Raw genomic sequence first — 21,491 nt, forward strand, 5'->3', positions numbered from 1 at the left:
AATCTCTATGGTACGCATCTAGAAAGGCTTGTTTCAGGTAATACTGGACGAAGGCAAGGCTGTGGTTCAATATCTTAACATAGCCTGCAACTCAATATCTGCTGGTGGACCAACACCCTGTGTCTGGTTGCTTCGGGATTCTTCCGTTTCATTCCTCTTTGTTCATTCTCACCAACGTAGTCTTCTTTAGCATACACAGCATAACAGCGGAACGTAAAACAAACATTTATTTTCATTTCAATATCTACTGGGCTCCCTCGTGGTTACATGGTTAACAAAAGTACCTTTGGCGTGGGACACCGGGTTCGATTCCCGATGGAAGTTCATATGGTTCAGATTCTACGTTAAGCTGTAGCATCGGTGCTGAACAGACGCTAAAATCCAAAGAAACCAATTAATACATGCTCGACGGGGACAAGAAAAAATATCAAGCTGCTCAGTTCCGTAAACCAACTTTACAGGAACCAGACAGCTGTTACAGGAAGATATCAGAAGGAAGCAAGAATAAGTAAAGAAGTAAGGCAAGGATGTGGACTTTCACCTCTCTTGTTCAACGTCTATATAGAAGCGATGAAAGAATTCTTTGATAAAAAAGAGAAAGGCATAAAAGTAAATGGCCAAATTTTCAGTACAATAAGGTTTGCTGATGACATAGCATTGATAGCGGAGAACAAAAAGGACTAGCAGGAAGCACTTTCGAACTTGAACGATCAACTGAAGGGGAAAAAAAATAAAATAAATAAATAAATAAATAAAATGAAGATAAATAAGAAAACCAAAATGATAAAGTGAAAAGAGCAGGACAGGAAGGAGCAACGTGTGGCTAGAGGGAGAGAAAATCGAAGACGTTAACATGTTCCCCTATTTGGGAAGTCTAATATCCTCGGATGGAAGAAGTGAAAAAGATGTAAGTTCCAGAATAGCGCAGGCTAAACAAGCATTCAATAGGAAAAGAGGATTTCTAACATTAAGAAGTGTGTCGTTGGAGGTCGTAAACGATTTATTAAGACCTTGGTATGGAGCGTGGCGACTTACGGATCAGAGACGTGGACATTGAGAAAAGCTGAAACATCTAAGCTGGAAGCATCTGAAATGTAGTGTTGGTACAGAATGTTGCGCATATCATGGACCGAAAGGAAGAGGAATGAAGACGTACGAAAGGAAATTAATGAAGGACGACAGATCATGAAGATAATGGAAAAAAGAAGAAACAACATGCTTGGCCATCTTATTCGGCACTCCGATTGGATCACAGTGTTGATAGAGGGAAAGGCAGAGGGGAAACGAGAAAGACCAAGGATAGAATATCTAGATGCAGTTACGATCAAACAGCTCTCCCAAGGGAGAGAGAAGTTTTAAAATTTCAATGTTGGCCACCAACCTACGGTTGAGGTAAACAAGAAGACAGTTCCGTGAATTTCTCACCAACAGTGATAAACTGTTTTGTTGTATTCCATTCTGCAAGAACTGCTTTCTGTAACCTCAAGTTATATATTGACATAGTACCACAGATTACTATATTATTAGAAGACCGAATAACACTGAGTTAATGACAAGGGGAAGTGCTTCCAAGTACTCTACACAGCTGTACGTAAGTCTTGTAAGTTGTAATAACACTTATACAGTCTCTGTGGAATCACTCTGTACAAAGTTCCCTTTCTTTTTTGGTGATTCTTCCTTTCAGAATGAAAAGTCAATTGTTTCAATTTCTAACAACAGTTTATTAATACAACAACAAAAAAAGAATATAATTGTTACAAAAATAGGCACCAACGAAGACACTTTTTTTCCCTCTTAATGAGGGTTGCTTTGGCTGGTTTTAAATATATAGCTGAACCTGCATTTACAAACAAATTAGTTTCAATTATGAATGAGTTGTCTCATTGTGTTTATATATGGCAAACAATTTGTATATACAGAACTTTCATTATTTTCTCACAATTTTCTACTCAAATGATTTTTAACTTTTGACACTTCACAACCCGCTCTTTATTAGATATCAATCACATATTTTTTCTAGCAAATCTCGTATCAAACTCCAGCCAATTCTTTTCTTTCATTACTCTGGACACATTAATAATGATCCAAGATGTTAATAATAAGTACAAACGAGCATGTTGAATCGCAATTAGCTTTCTACCATGTATTTAGCTACAGACTGTATTCCTCCCTTCTATTTTGTACAATATCCACTTTTTACAGAAAAGTCTTTCTTTATGTACATTCTACAAACTATTTGCACTGGCGTTGGAATCAAGTAACAACATTCTTGGAGCGACTAACAGTAAAATACCTTTTGAACATGGAAAGCAGGCTGTAACCAAATTTATACAATCTGCTTCCGCCGCCCAACCATATCCCAAGACCACGTTTCTCAGCCTTTCCTTCCACCGCCAACAAACGGCGGTAGTAGTTTAAGTAGGTGCGGTCGGCACCCAAGTCGTAGTCCCACGGCGACACAGATGCAAATCCGATCGACAACAATTCGTCCGCAATGTTTCGTCGTTTCGAATTCTGAAAGCAGGAAAGACAGAAGAATCATTACAAGTATGCAACTAACAACAATGATTATACAAGGAATGATTAGTATATCTTAACTATAAAATGACATACTAAATATTGTCTACGGAATAACATCAGTAGTCAAGCGAATCTATATACCTAGGTAGAGAATCACTCAACCACTTCCACAATATTATTCTGTCGTGAAAGCTATATTTGAGTTTTCTTTCTGGTGTTTTCTGCCTAATACAATCAAGGATTCCATTCCAAATATTATATATATTTGGTCTAGGAATTAATTCGTGCGGGTGGACAAGAGATGGCGCAACGAACGAAGCGTCCCACAGTTCCGTGTATCCACACATGTGTTGCAAACCCCTGTCATCGCGTATCGTTCGTAGTATAGGGCAGTGGATTAAAGCGTCAACAACACCAGTTTGTAGTTAAGTGAACATGGCGCAATTTGTGCCTGATAAAGTGTTTTTGCGGGGTGTCCTGCTGCATTACTTTAACATGCAGAAAAGTGCGACTGAAAGTCATCGTATTTTGGTGGAAGTGTATGGTGACCATGCTCTAGCTGAGCGAACGTGTCAGAAGTGGTTTGCACGGTTTAGAAGTGGTGATTTCGGCTTGGCAGACCAAGAGCGAGCTGGACAGCCAAAAAAATTTCAAGACGAAGAATTGACAGCATTGCTCGAGCAGGATTCGTGTCAAACGCAGGAACAACTTGCAGCAGCATTAGGCGTTGATCAAACAACAGTCTCCAAACGCTTGAAAGCCATGGGAATGATTCAAAAGATGTCACATTGGGTTCCACATGAATTGAAAGACAGAGACGTTGAAAGACGAAAAACCATTTGCGAATTGCTGCTTCAACGACAGAGCAGAAAGGGGTTTCTGCATCGAATTATTACGGGTGATGAGAAGTGGATCCATTACGAGAACCCTAAACGAAAAAAGGCCTGGGTGAAACCAGGTGAACCAGGTCCATCACAACCAAAACGAGATATTCACTGTGCAAAGGTTATGCCGTGCATATGGTGGAATATGAAAGGTGTGGTGTACTATGAGCTGCTGCAACCGGGTGAAACTATGAATGGAGAACGTTATCGACGACAATTAATGCGTTTGAAGCAAGCTCTGGCCAGAACACGACCAGAATGGGAGAACAGACATGATAAACTTATTGTTCAACATGATAACGCTCGCCCACATGTCGCAAAACCGGTCAGAACCTATTTAGAAAATGTCGGATGGGAAGTTTTACCCCACCCGCCGTATTCACCAGACGTTGCTCCTTCGGACTACTACTTGTTCGATTGCATGAACGATTTGATTGGACAGCGGTTTACTTCTTCAGAAGATATCGAAACATGGGTCTCTGACTGGATCGCTTCCAAGGATGAGGACTTCTTTCGCCACAGAATCCGTACATTGCCTGACAGATAGGCGAAAGTGGTGGCTAGCGATGGACAATATTTTTCTTAAGGTATTTATGTATTTTGTGTTTGTACTACAGCTTCAATGTGTGCGTACCAACCGCACGAATTAATTCCTAGACCAAATATAAAATCCTGAAACAGGAACTCCCTAATTTTTATGTATCTTGTTAGTACTTTTAATAAATGACTGAAATAAAATATTGTATATTAACGAACCGTAAAGTGTATTTGTTCATTCATATTTATTAATTTATTGAATAAATTTCCAACTTATAATTTCAGTACATTAACAATTGAAGGGTAAGGGAAAAAGAAGGAATGCCACAAAACTGGGTTTTCGAGAAAACGTCGTTTTAATATTCAAACCACGTACAAAATGAATAGGGTTAGTCAAATTTTTTGCCCCTTTTTACATGGTTATTTCTACATTTACGCATGCATGGAACATACAGTCAAATAGTACCAAGAGTCACCAACAGATACGAAAAGCTCACACATCCACATTCCTTGTTTTTTCCCCTTACCCTTCAAATATGAAAGAATGAATACATTTACCTTCAAATCACAGTTCCTAGTACACCTACAACATTGCAATAGAATACGAGTCAAAAATGACCAATATAATAAAAACTACAGGGTGTCCAATATACAATGCAACCCGGAGTTTGGGATAGTAGAACTTTTGAACCGTAAGTGATACACGTTATAATGGTTATACCAAAATTAAGCCTTGTTCATGCATATATTTTTAAACTAGGAAGCAACGATTGAAGTACACTAGGAACTACACAGTGTTGCCAGATATAACCGAAGGTGTAAATCAATTTTTTTGCAAAACATGTAAATTGATTCATCATACGTGTGGATGTACTGTCGTTAATTTTCAGTTTGTTTAGTTGGAGTGGCTTGGAAACTATGGAGCAGAAAAAAGAATTTTTCATTTCCACCGATAGCTAATCGGATGAGGCCTCTGTAAGGGGGAACTAGGGAAATCGTAGTTTTCATAAATTAACAGTCTGAATTGGCAACTTTGCTGATGTTTCAGTGCATCAAAAGGTGTGTTAAGGATCTGTCTACATTATGCAATTCCTGAAAACAATGAAAAACGAACTTTGAAATTATCATGATAAAACGTTTACTTACATGCACCCGGCAACACTGCTACTATCAGAAATGAGTTACCAGCTCTACAACGGATGCTGGGAGTGTCCCCTGTTTTGATTGAAACACTGGTTCACACGTTTCACCAGGTTGGCAGTAACTTTACGAAGATTAGAAGTGTTAATGTTCTCAATGGCACTGCGAATGTTCGTTTCCAAGTCTTGAATAGTTCGAGAATTGTTCTTGTATACCTCGTGCTTTAAATAGCCCCATAGAAATGAACAGTAGTTGTTAATAATTTGTAATTTCAAATAAGAAAATAACACACTCTTTAAAGTTATAGGCTGTAGATAATTAAAAGTACCTCAAAAATAGGATGTCGCCCAATTTGAAATTTTGGTAGCGAAGGCACTTAAAAAATAGCCCAATCCACTACTTGTACCCCAATCTGGCAACACTGATTCGTAGTAGATAAACATGATGGGGATTGTATTTGTTCAGAAACGAAAAAACAATCTTATTCTTTTAAAACCAAATGTAGGGTCTAAATATCAACACAGAGAAAACTGCATTAACCCAAATGTTCGTTTCGCCTTTGTTGTAATTCTAACGAACAGCTAGAACAATTCAACGCAGTCAGGAGTACACTTACCCAAGAATTTATAGGGGGTAAAATGACCTGCTGCTTTCGGATAGGGATGATAAAGAGGATGTATAGTTGATGGAAAAAATGCAGATAGCTAGATAATCAATAATACTATGTAACTTAATTAATATATATAAAATTCCATCTTAAATTACTTTTGAGAAAATGTATCTATTATCATTATTTATTATTGTTATTATTATTATTGTTATTGTTATTTAATGCTCCTCTTGATACAAATAGGGAAGGAAGAAATCCAAATATTGATAATTTAAACCAAAATACCCATTTTAGGGAAATAACCGGGTATTTACCCGCTGAAATAAATACCAGGTATTTCACGGTACTAGTAATGTTATGAATTTGGTCTTAATTATTCCAGTTTTCTTTCTTCTGCTGCACAGACAACAGGGAACCTTCGCTGGCAGCGTCCACCAAGAAGCACAGATAGTGGCAATCCGATTCTGACACTAATCTCGCTTAGACTTTATGAAAACCAATATATCGTAGGTGATTTCGTATGCAGAACCATAAATGATCTGCAAAGCACATGCAAAATCATTGGTGGTCAGTCATCACTTAGTCAAAACCACATTTCGAGAGCATGTTCGTGGGTGTCTTGCTTCCTCGTAGTATAAAAAATGAAATCTTTAAGTTTTATGTCCCACGGTTATGCCGGTTAGGCTAAAGGAGATGGTGATGATGAGAGATGAATGAAATGATGGAATGACGAAAATGGGAGGAAACGGGAGAACCCCGGGAAAACCCACGAGTACGGTGTTTGTTCACCACAAAGTCCACACGGCGGGAGCTGAGATCGAACCAGGGACCCCAAGCACCGGAGGTGGACGCTCTACCACTGAGCCACCGCGCCTCCCTCGCTTCCTTGTAGTCTTTAACGTTTCTACGGCTATTTCGAAACTTTTAAGACCTGCTTATGCACACTTCTACGCGATAAAGCGCTATTCTCGCATTGTGCTGTAAGCATTACTTCAGACCCTAATACACCATGAGACCAGATAATTTGGATCACTGTCCTCTCTGTTCTTTCTTGGTGCACACTGTCATGTTGTCGCTGCAACAAAAGAACGGAAAATAGAACAATTAACAGCAAACTCTCACAGCAGTATCATAACGATATAAACTTGTAACATGCGATGGCAGAAGCAGTGCGCACAATATAAAGAGAGAGAGCGAAAGTGTGGATATTTCTGACTTACCCTCGCAATAACAGTCTAAGTGTGACTACAGATAGGCAACGAAAATAAGGAATTTCAATGCACATATTGGGGAAGGTTGAATTGAAATCTCGTTCTCATAGCTTTTGAGTCATCCTTCGGAGTTTTATTATATTAATAGAAATTATCGAAAACAACCAATATTTTTAAAGTTTGCCAAAAATATTCCACAAATTGAATACCATACGATGTTGAAATGAGTGTTCAATGAAAGAATACATGTAATTCTTCTCATTGTTTAGTTTCAAAGTACCTAACTTTTGAGTATTGAGTACCTTTCGTAATAATCTGAATAAACAATCTAGTTGGCCTACCTGGTACTCCACAATACAGGACAAGTGCTCTGGGTTTTTCTTCATCAACCTAAACGTCACATTCTTCCCTTCAACTGTGTGATGCAACCAATAGTAAGCGTTGGGGGTGGCGTTGATTCCAAGGATATGGATGGGCAAAGGCTCAGTCTGGAAGAGGTTCAACACTTTCACTTTGATCCGTGGTTCATGATCAACGAACAGTAAAGCATCGTTCTCCTTCACTTGGGTTCGCACCACTTTCCCCCGTAGCGCTTTGTGCCTATGGACGTATTCATGAGGGACATCTTTCACCGAAGAGAATTTCTGCAACTATATCGAACAACACATTAACAACTGGAAAACAACTCGTTACATCAAACTCTTAATAACTGTTTTATTCAGTAAGACATATTTGTTTTTACAATTAAATAAATTAATCTAATAGAAGAACAGGAAAATCTTGTTGCTGGACTGAGTTGGATTTGAATCTGGATCTTTTGCTTGTCGAGAGGTTGTTTTCCAGTAGAGCTAACAGTGATATTATATTTTCGTCCGATATGACGTAATACATAATATGTCCAGACGGGATAAAACGTACGTACAGTGAGAATGTGAGTGATTTTAATATTATTACATAACTATAACGAGCCATTACAATAACTCGTTACATAACCATAACGAGCCATTACAATAACTCGTTACATAGCTATAACGAGCCATTACAATAACTCGTTACATAACTATAACGAGCCATTACATAACTATAACGAGCCGTTACATAACTATAACGAGCCATTACATAACTATAACGAGCCATTACAATAACTCGTTACATAACTATAACGAGCCATTTCTCAGTCCTTACAATATGTCTCTTGAATCATCAAAATAGTATACGTAATTTAACGTTTAAATTAATGCATCTATTATTTAGTCCCAATATGGTGGAATAAGGAATTTCTGGAGTCCGTTTGTACTTATTTCGCATCAATTCTCTTCTTGCTTGAAAGTATTGTAACACTGTGCAAAAATTTACGAAATAATGATATCCTAAAAGGGGAAATTAAAAGGTAATTAATTAATACCAGCTTTTAATCAGCTGAGGATTGGACATTTATTCTACTAAACTATTTTACAGACGTATAATCAAAATAAGTTGTAATATTGTATAATCAAAATATTGTACAATCAAAATAAGTTGTACTATCTACCCTGAAATTACTAAGCAAAAATGAATCTGAATATGTAAGTTCAGTTTTCTTGTTCCACGGTATACTGAGGCAACTTTTACCAAATCCCTCGAGTAAACATTGCATGACTAGATAAATAGTTATAGGGTTAATGACGGAAGAGATACAGTAAAATAACGTTATACTGTGGTATTTGACATCGGCTATTTGAAATTGAATCCACTGAAGCCTAACGGAAACGCTTACGCCTAACTTGCTTTTCATCACTCTTAGTTCGTATCTGCCAACAGTCCTAAAACCTAGCGGATAAATCGGTGGACAGAAGAGATTGTCAATAAGGATTATGGATGTAATATGATGATAATGATAGCTAAATATGTAATACGAATCAATGGATCGGAATATTGGTTTAAGATGAATTACGCATTAAATGTAATCGATCGTGTTTAAATATATGGATCCGCCACTGTATATTTTAGATTCACAGGTACAGCCGGATCAATAAATGTTAGATACTTGGCTTGTGTTAAATATAGTCTGTCATTTCTAAGATTTTTGTACTACTAATTCCACCTGCTAATGTTTTCAATTATTCTTTATACCTTGATTAGAACTAGGAATTAGATTTTTGGGCTTTTTATGGCCATATGATGGATGACGTCCCCCAGCGATCACACTGTCCGGGGAACTGCAAAGGAAGGAAGCAGCCTGGACCATTAGATGAGTACAATTCCGGCATTTGATTGGTGAGAATGAGGAAAACCTAGGATACACCTCACTCAGGATGGTTGGCCCGAAGAAAGCTTCTGGGACTGCTCGCACCAAAGCAGAGAGCGTTAGCTACTACGTTACGCAGGATCAGTTTCTATCTTGATGTTAGTAAACTTCGTCTTGCCTACATAGAATCTGGAAATGCGCAATAAATATGTGGTTTGCATAGTAGTTTTCGTTTCTTTATTTACCGTTTGTATGTTTAAAACCCACAACTGCTACTCTGTCTTTCGAGGGGTCACATTATTGAGAAAAGAACTTGAAATCTTTATCAAAGGATTTTACGAAATTGGATCGGAGAGGTGGTGAGCTAAATCAGGGTGTCCACTAAAATCCCAAAATGAATTTTCGTGACCTTTTCTTTACCAAACCATAAAATTTTGTAACATTCTCAAGAGCGAATTTGGGTGCAAATTAGACCGAATTTTCATCCATGCGATAGAAGCGTCCTTTGTTTGCGATTTGGTAGCGTCTAAAGCCGACCACAGACATTTTCGGTGGTGAACTTTGACGTTATATAGAACGAAATTTTCCAGTCTGTACTTATATTTGTTTAAAAAAAAAGTGACTTTCTTGACCGTTTTCTGATTTCCTGACCGATAGACACCCTATAAATCATGCATAAACCACATGACCAAGAACGTGAAACGGTTTCTTATGTAAATACGTCATTTAAGTTAAGTGTTTTCTAGAGATTAACTTCCACTAGTAAATGTTAGATATGAATACTTGTCTGTTAAACCTGTCGACACATAAGAATTAGGTAGTGCAGTTCATATAAATATTTTTAAGCTGAACATATTGAGAATTATTTGTTAGTATAGTCCATTTGACACTTCATACGACGAGATCGAAACAATAGCAAAATTCTCGAAATTAATTGTCGAAGAAATTGACTCTTCCAGTGTTCCTACTGATCTGGAGAATTCTATTTTCCTGGCTTCTCCGTCACCTTTGGCAGGAAATTCCCTGATTTTCATGACAGGTATCGGACGACGTTGACATATAAATAATGAATAAATAACGGTGAATATTTATATATGAGAACATTTATTCTATAAAGACAAATAATAATAAATTGCTCATAGGTACATTCCACTTACCATCCATAAAAATCTGAGCAACGTTCCATACTGTGATCATTAATGGTTGACTAAGCTGAAATTGGTGACAATTAATGTTAGAAAAACATATTTTATAAAATTTCCCTGACTTTTCCTGATTTCCAGTCTTTTTCCCTGACTTCACTGACCAGTAGGAAACCAGTCTTCACACGTTTCACGGGAAGTTTTAAATCTTGTATTGGTTTTCAGTTGCGCTTTTTAAATGCAATTTCTATTAATGTTGTCAAATCAGAAGAAATATACAACAGACTACCAAAGTATATGCAGCTGAGTTAGTCATAAAATCAACTATTAATATTAATAACACAGATACCATCTGACACATTTCGTTGAGATTAATCAACATTCACCATTAATGTACTCTGGAAATCCTAAATAGATTTTTATATTCCTAGTAAGCCGAAATTATACTAGCGAAGAGATATTGGGTGCCATCTAAATATCGAACTGGTGGCCAGTCAGTACATCGCGCCAGACATCGAACGAGGAATCAGCTGAGTTCTACAGTTACGTAAGTCGTCTTGAAAGAAAATAATAAAAAGTTTGTAAAAATTTTCCTTTTATCTGCTGACTAGAAACAGAATGCTCCAATTTCCTTATATACATTACAATCCTATTTGCTAAATTTTCTAGACTACAAATATAAAAATTGTTTTAGAATATCCAGAGTATATTATTGGGGAGTGTTAGTATCCCAACCTTAGTTTAAATTTCCTTTGTCTCTGTTATTAGCTAGGGGGTGGCTCAGTGGTAGAACGCTTACCTCTGGTGCATGGAGTCCCCTGGTTCGATCCCGGCCAAGTAACTGGTGATGGACAATATCGTGCTCGTGAGTTTTCTCGTTTCCTCCCACTTTCTCATTCCATCAATTATTCCATCATCATTGACTTGCTTTAATCGTCGTCTCCATTAGCCTAAAGGACATAAACGTAGGACGTTAAACTCAAGGATTTTTAATCTATTTAATGTATTTAAAGGACAATTTCTTTTAATCGATGGGTGTCCTCCTTGGGCTAATGGAAAGTACAGGAAATAACTGACCTAAATAAAAAGTATTTTACGAACCCCTGGTTGTGTATGAAGCTGTAAATATATTAAGTTTCAATATGGACATATGAGTAAAAGCATACTAGAAAAATACGAAAAAAAAAAAGAAATAATAAAATAAAAAATAAAAAGTGTCAAAAGTACGTTAGTTAACAAACATTATGAACTAATCTTACAAGAATTTTAGAAATGATTCCACAAAATGGATCAAAAGATTGCGATCTTGGCCAACAATAAGTTTTTGGATCAGGGGACAACATTTTTGAACGGTCCCTAAATCGAGTTTTCGCTTTATCTACGGAATAAGCACATCATATTAAGTGATAGTTTGGGTTTGGCTACACTATATGTAGTTCTCCAGATATAACTTAACAAGAAATTTTTTGATTGCAATATATTGGATCTTTTGATTCAGAAAGTTACCAAAGAGCTTGATTCTTCATACTGCTAGTGGAATGATAGTAATTCGGAATAGTGTAAGAAGTGTTCTGCGAAAAGTACCTAGGCAGTTTGGTCCCGGAATTCTTTGAGCTGTTTACAGGACAGTAAAAAGAAAAGAGGAAGAAGAAAAAAGCCGTTCATGATGAAATTATAGGAGTTCCAATCTGAAAAACGGTAAGAAATGGTTGCGACCACGACTCGTGCACGAATCAAACTATCAACACAAATTAAAACGAAAAGTACCACGGGTGCAAAGACAAACACATTGCTATATATTACAACGTACCTCTTATAGAATCTATAAGCAATTATGTGTATCAAATTTGCTAGCAATACGAAGACAAATTCGTGGGTATGACAATACATAATATACGCACCATAATAAAGGAGTCCGTTACGAATTAAAAAAAAATAACTTTCCCGTCGGCTTTGTCCAGCAGCATGAGAATGACAATACACAGTTACGTGAGAAGAAGTTAATAAATAACATAGAAATGATTTCGAGATTTTAAAATAGGTTTTATTGCAAAAATAAATAAACCTCGAAATCACATGGCTAGAGAAAAAAAGAGAGTGAGATTAGTTACATTGTTTAGATACATACAGACCATGCATACATGATGGTTCCCTCTTATTAAGCAATAAGAATTACTTAATTCCGAAATACACATTTACTACTACTCAATTCATAGACATACTAACATGACGTACTTCTAATAGCTTCTATTATTTTTATATGTTGTTTTACCTTTTCGTATACCATAGTCATCATTCGAAAATTTCACAGAAAGTAAATAGTAGCGTAGACAAACATGGTTAAGCTCTTGATATATAGGGTGGCTCACATAAAAGTAGCCTGGCATGGTAATTGTTCACAGAAATTAAACATAAGTGTAAAAAACATGGTTAAGTTCTTGATATACAAGGTGGCCCACATAAAAGTAGCCTGGCATGTTAGTTGTTCTCCGAAATTAAACAAATATGGTTAAGTTCTTGATATACAAGGTGGCCCACTTAAAACTAGTCTGGCATGGTAATTACTGGATATCGGACACAACAACAGAAAAATGCAAACACTGACTCACCTGATGTTACAAGAAATGGTAAATAACTGTGCATCGGGCACCACACCTGCGTCACCCAGAATTATTGAAAGAATTACACACAATTATTTGATCGTCTTTGGTATTATGTGGCAGAGCTATTTGGTCTAGGAATTAATTCGTGCGGGTGGACAAGAGATGGCGCAACGAACGGCGCGTCCCACAGTTCCGTGTATCCACACATGTGTTGCAAACCCCTGTCATCGCGTATCGTTCGTAGTATAGGGCAGTGGATTAAAGCGTCAACAACACCAGTTTGTAGTTAAGTGAACATGGCGCAATTTGTGCCTGATAAAGTGTTTTTGTGGGGTGTCCTGCTGCATTACTTTAACATGCAGAAAAGTGCGACTGAAAGTCATCGTATTTTGGTGGAAGTGTATGGTGACCATGCTCTAGCTGAGCGAACGTGTCAGAAGTGGTTTGCACGGTTTAGAAGTGGTGATTTCGGCTTGGCAGACCAAGAGCGAGCTGGACAGCCAAAAAAATTTCAAGACGAAGAATTGACAGCATTGCTCGAGCAGGATTCGTGTCAAACGCAGGAACAACTTGCAGCAGCATTAGGCGTTGATCAAACAACAGTCTCCAAACGCTTGAAAGCCATGGGAATGATTCAAAAGATGTCACATTGGGTTCCACATGAATTGAAAGACAGAGACGTTGAAAGACGAAAAACCATTTGCGAATTGCTGCTTCAACGACAGAGCAGAAAGGGGTTTCTGCATCGAATTATTACGGGTGATGAGAAGTGGATCCATTACGAGAACCCTAAACGAAAAAAGGCCTGGGTGAAACCAGGTGAACCAGGTCCATCACAACCAAAACGAGATATTCACTGTGCAAAGGTTATGCTGTGCATATGGTGGGATATGAAAGGTGTGGTGTACTATGAGCTGCTGCAACCGGGTGAAACTATGAATGGAGAACGTTATCGACGACAATTAATGCGTTTGAAGCAAGCTCTGGCCAGAACACGACCAGAATGGGAGAACAGACATGATAAACTTATTGTTCAACATGATAACGCTCGCCCACATGTCGCAAAACCGGTCAAAACCTATTTAGAAAATGTCGGATGGGAAGTTTTACCCCACCCGCCGTATTCACCAGACGTTGCTCCTTCGGACTACTACTTGTTCGATTGCATGAACAACGATTTGATTGGACAGCGGTTTACTTCTTCAGAAGATATCGAAACATGGGTCTCTGACTGGATCGCTTCCAAGGATGAGGACTTCTTTCGCCACGGAATCCGTACATTGCCTGACAGATGGGCGAAAGTGGTGGCTAGCGATGGACAATATTTTTCTTAAAGTATTTATGTATTTTGTGTTTGTACTACAGCTTCAATGTGTGCGTACCAACCGCACGAATTAATTCCTAGACCAAATACTTTTATGGATGCTGCCCACTATCAGGTCAATTACGATTAAGAATTTTTATTTAATAAATTGTCTAATAAATACTAATTCTATCAAAACGGACTACTTACAGGTCTAATATTTCTCACGACTAGAATACATCCAAGTACACCGACTGCATAGGCACCTATCTGAAATTAAAAGGAAAAAATCCTAGTATCCAAAATAACTTTTTTTTTTTTTGTAATATATATATAGTTAACATATTACAATAATATTCAATATCACACTATTAGCTTCAACACATTTTCAGAAGTCAACTAACTACATAAGTTCTTATTACAGACATTAAAAAATCTTTATACTTACATTATAATCTTCCCAGAACACCTATAACATACTGAACAAAATGTAATGGTGTCAAATACGAAGGCGCATTCCACGTAGCTAACAAGGAAAATTAGCCACCTTTGCACGTAAGTATACGGTCCATTGTTGAAACGCCATCTTTCGATTGAATTGGGTCACCTAATAAATCTTTAAATTTTGTTTATTTTATTCGTAATTAGGAAGTACTTTTTTCAAATACTAAGACATCATTTGGGACCAAAAAAAAAAGTTTAGTAACGGAGTTAGTGCAAAATGCAACGATCAACCATGTGACAGAAGGTTATATTTTCCTCAAAAAGTCTCTCAGATACGACACCAATGGTAATTCATATACTGTTTTGTTAGCGTCATCAAGTCTGGGAAGCTCAGATGGGCAGATCATGTAGGTAGAATGGAACGTTTTTAAAGTTCTAACTGGTAATCCAATCGGAAAATGACCATTAGGAAGACCTAGGAACAGATGGGAGGACAATATTAAGATGGATCTCTTAGAAATAGGAATACAAAGTAGAAACTGGATCCAGTTGGCTAAGGACAGAAATCGATGGAGATCTTTTGTGAACGCGGCATTGACCTCCGGGTTTCATAGGCCATAGAGCTAGTTAGTTACTTTTGTTAGAGTATGCGCATTTTCTTCTTCATAGCTAAAAGCATTTAAGAAAATCTTGGACTTTAAAAATAAAGAACCTTTCTAAGGAGGGAGCTTTTTTACAAGGAGTTTTTTTCCTCGTTTCGACGACGCTGATGGGAAATTCCGTTCCTGTTTCCATTGACAATGCGCACCTTCTCCTTCGTGCTTGGAGAAATGTAAAAGGATTAGCTTCAGGAAGGGAGTCCCTTTACAAGCTGAAACACGACACTGATATTTAAACACAATTGTTACAGCGTATCGTGGGAGCTGATGGATGGATACATGCAAAAACGAAAGAGCGCTTATTTTATTAACTGTAGGTTATATTAGACTCAGTTTTCAGTTTTATGTCTTCTGGTTATCCTTAAAGCTAGAAGAGATGAATGATTATGAAAGGAAATGGACTGAAAATGTGGGAGGAACGATAGTTTACAGAAAACGTACGGGCATGATGTTTCCAGGGACCCTTCCCACCAAAGATGAGCGCTCTGTCACCTAGACACCGTGCCCCTACATTTGTTAGTATTCCTACTCTTTCATTCTTCAGCAAATTCTAAACTTCTTGTTTCCTTGATGTGAAATTACTTTGGTCACAGCTTTAAAAACGTCTCAAATGGTAATCATGCCATAACTGGCTAAGATTTCTCAAAGGACAATCATTTACACTCTGTAGCACCCCTTTACACAGATCGTCTTTTCCTAACTTTTGGTAAAGTTTGGGAAAATCTGAGTTTTTAAAATTTTTCTTATGTTGCGCACTGAGTGGTTGGTGTGTGCTCTAGAAAATTGACCTAGTAGCCTTCTCCGCCCACTACATGGTAGTGAAACAGATATTTTCTCCAATATATTCATATCATATATGGACAGAAATAAGTTTGCTTCGCCTTGATGTTATTATGCAACAACCTGGTTACGCTGGAAGGGGTCACATAAGCTTAAAGCGGAATAAAAACTGCTTCTCGAGTTACGGAGTACAGAAGAACTAATTTAGTTCAAGTTAGTTAACAACGACTTTTATTGGTCCAAATTAAAGAAATACACCGACTTAATCTGCATATCAGAAAGAAAAATGAATAAAGATACGAATTATTTGAGTCCACTTTGGCTCAGACTCATTTATACATAAATAGATACCAAAGATTCTTCTCATTTCACTAAATGCCTCTCGTGAGATCTGTATGACCCCCTCACACACACACACACACACACACAAAAAGCACTGCATTTCGATGTATCTTATCAATAGTAAACATTGAAACGAAACAATATTTAGAATTTTTCCTTGATTGCAATTACATAACAATAAAAACAACTGCAAAAAAATCACAAAATAAACATATATAAACTTATAAAAAAAAAGTTGCTTTTGTAGTATAATCTTTTTGAGTAATGAATGGGGAATTTAGGTCTGGATATAATACGAATAATATACGGAAGTGAAACGTGATAACCCACAAATGTGTATTCATCAAGATTTTACAAACAACTTACACTTTTACGAACATTATTCGTTTTTTGGTTTAAACCAGTTTTTTTTTTTAACCAGCTGTTTAAACCACCTTGGTTTAAACCAGCCAACCCTGACACCATGTTTACAGGAGAAGCGAGTTGATGTTACGTAAGCATAATTACTAACGGTCAATGTTCCGTTAAGGGGGTCCAGTGTCTTTGACACCACTTCTTTATATTGATTTTCGTTTGATTACATAATATAACGTTATATTAGGTTCTATTAGGTTAGGTTAGGTTAGATTAGCGTAGGGGGGTCCAGTGTAGTTTTGGACCCCCTTAACGGAACATGGACCTTACTAACTACTGACCTAAATTAACATAACCTAATCTAGCCTAAACCATCAAAAACAGAAAAATATGAAAAGTACGAATTTTAAGCAAAGCATTCTGACCACTCAAACCCAGAAATTCTAACCTAACCTAAACCGTCTAAAGTCCAGAAATATAGCAAGAATGTACGAATTTTAAGCAACATGGACAAGAGTTTGCTCTGTGCCGACCAGTGACTGTTAGTCCGAGCCAAAAGTCACTGTTAAACATGAAAGAAACTTAACAAAAACAAAACCCAATCAACCCCTGCGGGACTTGTAACCCATTCCAAGTACTATTACCGGCACTACTTCTACTACTACCACTATTACACTATGGATCCGTATAGTAGGCACAAAGTGAACTCTTACCGTAAAATGTTCTGACCCCTCAATTCTAAAAGTATGCCCCAACATGTCATGTTACCACTTTTTCATAATAAGGTATTGACAACACATATACGTATCACAACGATAAGGAATCTTAACATGTACTACAATAGCCACACCAGCGTTAAGCACTACTCTACTTTCGTTATGATTAGGCTACCTGCATAAAAAAAAAAGTCCCTTGCACATTACAATATAATTCGGAAATTATTAACTTCTCCGTAGTTTTAAAATCTTCGAATCCAAATCCTTTATCTGTAACATTCTTACTTTGTGAATTCATATATTTTCAGTAAAACTTGCAAAAATGGCACTCACATCCTTCACCTGCATCTGAAATCGTGCAACCTATTTACGCTACAATTGGGTGATATGTGTGCTACACAATTACCTTTTGTAATTAATCGGAATCTACTTGATCTTACAATATAAATTTACATGAATTACCTGCACAGCACGAAGATTTTCATCCACAAATACAGATATCAAATTAACCAGACTTTCTTCATTTTCCATGTTCGTTTTCTCATGTCGATTACTCTCCATTTTCAAATATTTGATACTTTTATTATTTTTCAGTACGTATTACCACCATCACCTGCTTCATAACCCATCCCATCTTTTCACTACTTCTTCTTCTTCTACACTCGCCGAGAAGAACCAAAGAAAGTAACCACTGCCTTAAATAAGACATATCGCCAATTTACTGAGGCACTGTTGTCACACTTGGTACAATTGTACCAAATTCAGCCCTTTTTTTCATTCATCGGCCCGTTGGTACCACGCTGGCATTTTCAGCCCCTTTTGTGAAAAAGTTGGTACTATTCTACCCATTCAGCACCATTTAACGAATATTTGCCATATTTTCAAAAGTGTCAGTAAGACTTTCCCTACATCTCTTTCTTTTGATCTCTTTCAGGGAAGGTTCTAGGACCCTGTACGACGGACTCCGGACACCCGTTAGTGACGGTGGGTAACCAGCTTGGAATTCCCATCCGTCGTATCTGCACCGGTTTTATTTTATTTTTTTATTTTTATTTATTTTTTTTACAAATGTCAGTATACTTACCTTATATTCTTCTTACATTCTATTATTCTCCTTCGGTCGTGAAATGAGCAAGAATAAGGAGCAATTATTTACATTTTAACATTTTATTATAATGTACTATTTGCACACAAACTCGCTGATTGATTTGTTTCTAGTTTTATATTTTATCATACACTGAAGAAAAATGTAGGTGGCGTACTTAAAAAGCTAGATTACATGCGTAATTCCTGTAGTTTTTGGAATTAACGTACAGCAGACATGTAACTGGAAACGTATGTTTTATAATACTTTCCGAAAAAGTGTTCCATCTACATATGAACCGTACTTTCCATATGAAACAATATAGACGGTCAGGATCTCACATACAAGTGGACGTATATAACATATAGCTGAGGAATGTAACATAAGTATATGCATGTGATATACGGAAAATTGTTAGATGTCAGGCATCCTGCAACGGCATGATGTAACAACTAAGGACAGTGCGTATGTAGCATGCTCCATACAGAGTTGGCGTGGGTCAATGAAAACTTGACCCACGACCCACTGACCCACCACCCACCATGACCCACTCTGACCCACCACCCACGGTGACCCACCATGAACCACTCTCATCCACTTTGACCTACTCTGACTCACCAAAATCTATCGTCATCAAATCTGAACGCGATCCACGGCCTCTTCTGTACTGACTAAAGAGTTTACACTTGTAATAAAACAAGACTGTGAAATTGTTACTAATCGGAGTTTGAATTTATAGTCAATCGCTCAAGCACCGCTCTGTTACAATAACACTGGATCTGACCTTTATGTAAAGTGTTTGTCAGTGAGGAAATTGAAACAGTTCGAGGTGGGGGGAAATTAGTGTGTGCCTAAAATATACTTGTACTAAGAGAGTATTCTTGCAAGTGTTAATTTCTGAACGCATTCCACAAGAAACTTCTATTCGCAGGAAAATACCCCTGTACAATATGGAAAAGGTTATAGTTTCCCAGTTCACAGTATTTTTCTTACAAGACTTGAAAAATCAGTTTTTCATATGGTATAAAGGTGCTCGGGTACCCTATGTGAGAGCATCTCCATAAAGTATGCTCATAATTGTAATTTGTGTAATCACTAAAACACCACGTTAAATGTAAGTTACAAACATGCATAATTGCAATTATTATGAATATTTATTCCAAAGTAGTTTACCTAAAGCAAAGAAGAGACTTACTAAAAAGTAGGTACAAAGTTGAATAACACAAATAAGACGTTAGTACTACAAGTATACATTTTCCGTAACTCGTAATTTCCCACCTTAAAACAAATCTGAAATCGGATTTATTTCCTCTGGGTAACTTTATGGCGGTAAATCATCCCGCAGTGGCATGATGTCCATCCTTCAGCCAAGAAATAACTAGCTCGTCTACTTTGAGCTTGTCTAGCGGTGGGCCATTAACATTGATGAACAACAAGTTAGACAATGGTTGAGCACTTAGTATATTTCTAATATCAGTCATCTGTAAATTCATAAGGGGAAATCCCCGTTCATACTCTGTCGTGCAAATTGATAATACTTCTACCCGATTTCTGCAACTTCTCATCGACAATCTACTTGTTAGACTTAAGTCTGATAACGATTTTTCTTGGTCAGGTTTGAAATACTCAACAAGAAGTATCATCTCTCTATCACCATACAACATTTTTTTCATATCGACCATGTCAGTTGGCAATGTCGACCCATGTAGAACAGAAACTTCATTTACCACGCCTTCGATAGGGAATCTTGTGAATAAATTATCAATTAAAGCCTGATAAACTGATGATTTCTTATTTGTTTATAAATTTAATTTTTGTAATTACACATGAAGGTTTGATACCATTACCAAGTTCCCTCCCTCGTCTAGAAAACGAAAGCGAACGAGGTTTCTGGAAAGTATTGAGAGGTGAATGGGAATTTCCCTCCTTCTTCAACTTCAATTACCACACTGCTGTTTGCCATCTGCCAAATTACGATGAATTTCATTTAAATTATCATAGTATAATTATTTCCTTGTTGAATTATCAATACTTTTCAGTGGAAAAAAGGATGAAATTTCAAAGTTCCAAATCAAAGTAAGTAGACCAACATAAAAGGGAAAAAAGTGTAAAATTTTCCATACAATTATGCATACAATCCAAACTTCAAATTTCCGTGTAATTAAGCTTACAGTACAAATTTTATGCCTATTTTTCTCACAACTTTATGGGTTGATTGCCCTGTGCTGTGAGCGCTCCATATAATAAACATAAGTTCAGCAATTATTATAACAGAAAGCAATGGATATATGAAGCAAACCACTGTATTTTTTGTTTCTGATTTTTTTTCTTAATTAACATCGATGGTTTCGATTATTTATACAAACCAACTCACTACCAATTTTCCATATGTAGAAAGTGCCCCCCCCCCCACATAAAGGAGAATTTTTAAAAATGCTGGACACGTTCTGTTTATTTTCAATAAAGAGTTAATACACTGAATTTCAGCTCCGTAAGTTTAACGGCTTGAGAGATACTCATTTATTTTTCGCAAAAATTCGGATCCTCACTACCTCCTTAGGATATTATGCAATATAATAAAATCAATATAACATCCCAATTTGGATTAAGGCCTAACTTTATACCAAAAGTAATTTCATTTGACTTTGCAATTTGACCGTGATGATCAGGCACACATAGTTACATTCAATTTTTTATAAATAATTTATATATTACAGTGATTCAAAAATGTATTTTTTCCAGTAGTTAGCTCTGAAAACCCACAGGTCTCGAAAGCCAAGTTGTAGTGTAAGTCCTATTGCTATTATTACTATTAAAATATTAATATCCGAAAGTGCTTGAAGTTCTTTTTTTCACTTGGTTAGATATATTCACCTCAGGTAAGTAGACAGAAACAAGTGGAAAAGAAAGGGAAATGAGGGTCTTGAAAGTAAGA

At 36.9% G+C, this 21,491-nt stretch overlaps 1 protein-coding gene across 1 annotated transcript; it reads right to left on the bottom strand.

Annotated features, from left to right (window-relative positions):
* Positions 1-1,697: 1,697 nt before the first annotated feature.
* On the bottom strand, positions 1,698-18,140 carry LOC145692630 (protein C3orf33 homolog). Its single transcript, XM_081767965.1, has 4 exons — positions 17,935-18,140; positions 14,388-14,447; positions 7,244-7,552; positions 1,698-2,514 (listed from the first exon to the last, which is right to left on the bottom strand). The coding sequence occupies exons 1-4, from the start codon at positions 18,031-18,033 to the stop codon at positions 2,254-2,256; spliced, it is 729 nt and encodes a 242-aa protein (XP_081624091.1). The 5' UTR covers positions 18,034-18,140; the 3' UTR covers positions 1,698-2,253.
* Positions 18,141-21,491: the final 3,351 nt, after the last annotated feature.

Source organism: Thermobia domestica, chromosome 8 (genome assembly GCF_964235325.1).
Source record: "Thermobia domestica chromosome 8, izTheDome1.hap1.1, whole genome shotgun sequence".
In the NCBI taxonomy this organism is placed as follows: Eukaryota; Metazoa; Arthropoda; class Insecta; order Zygentoma; family Lepismatidae; genus Thermobia; species Thermobia domestica.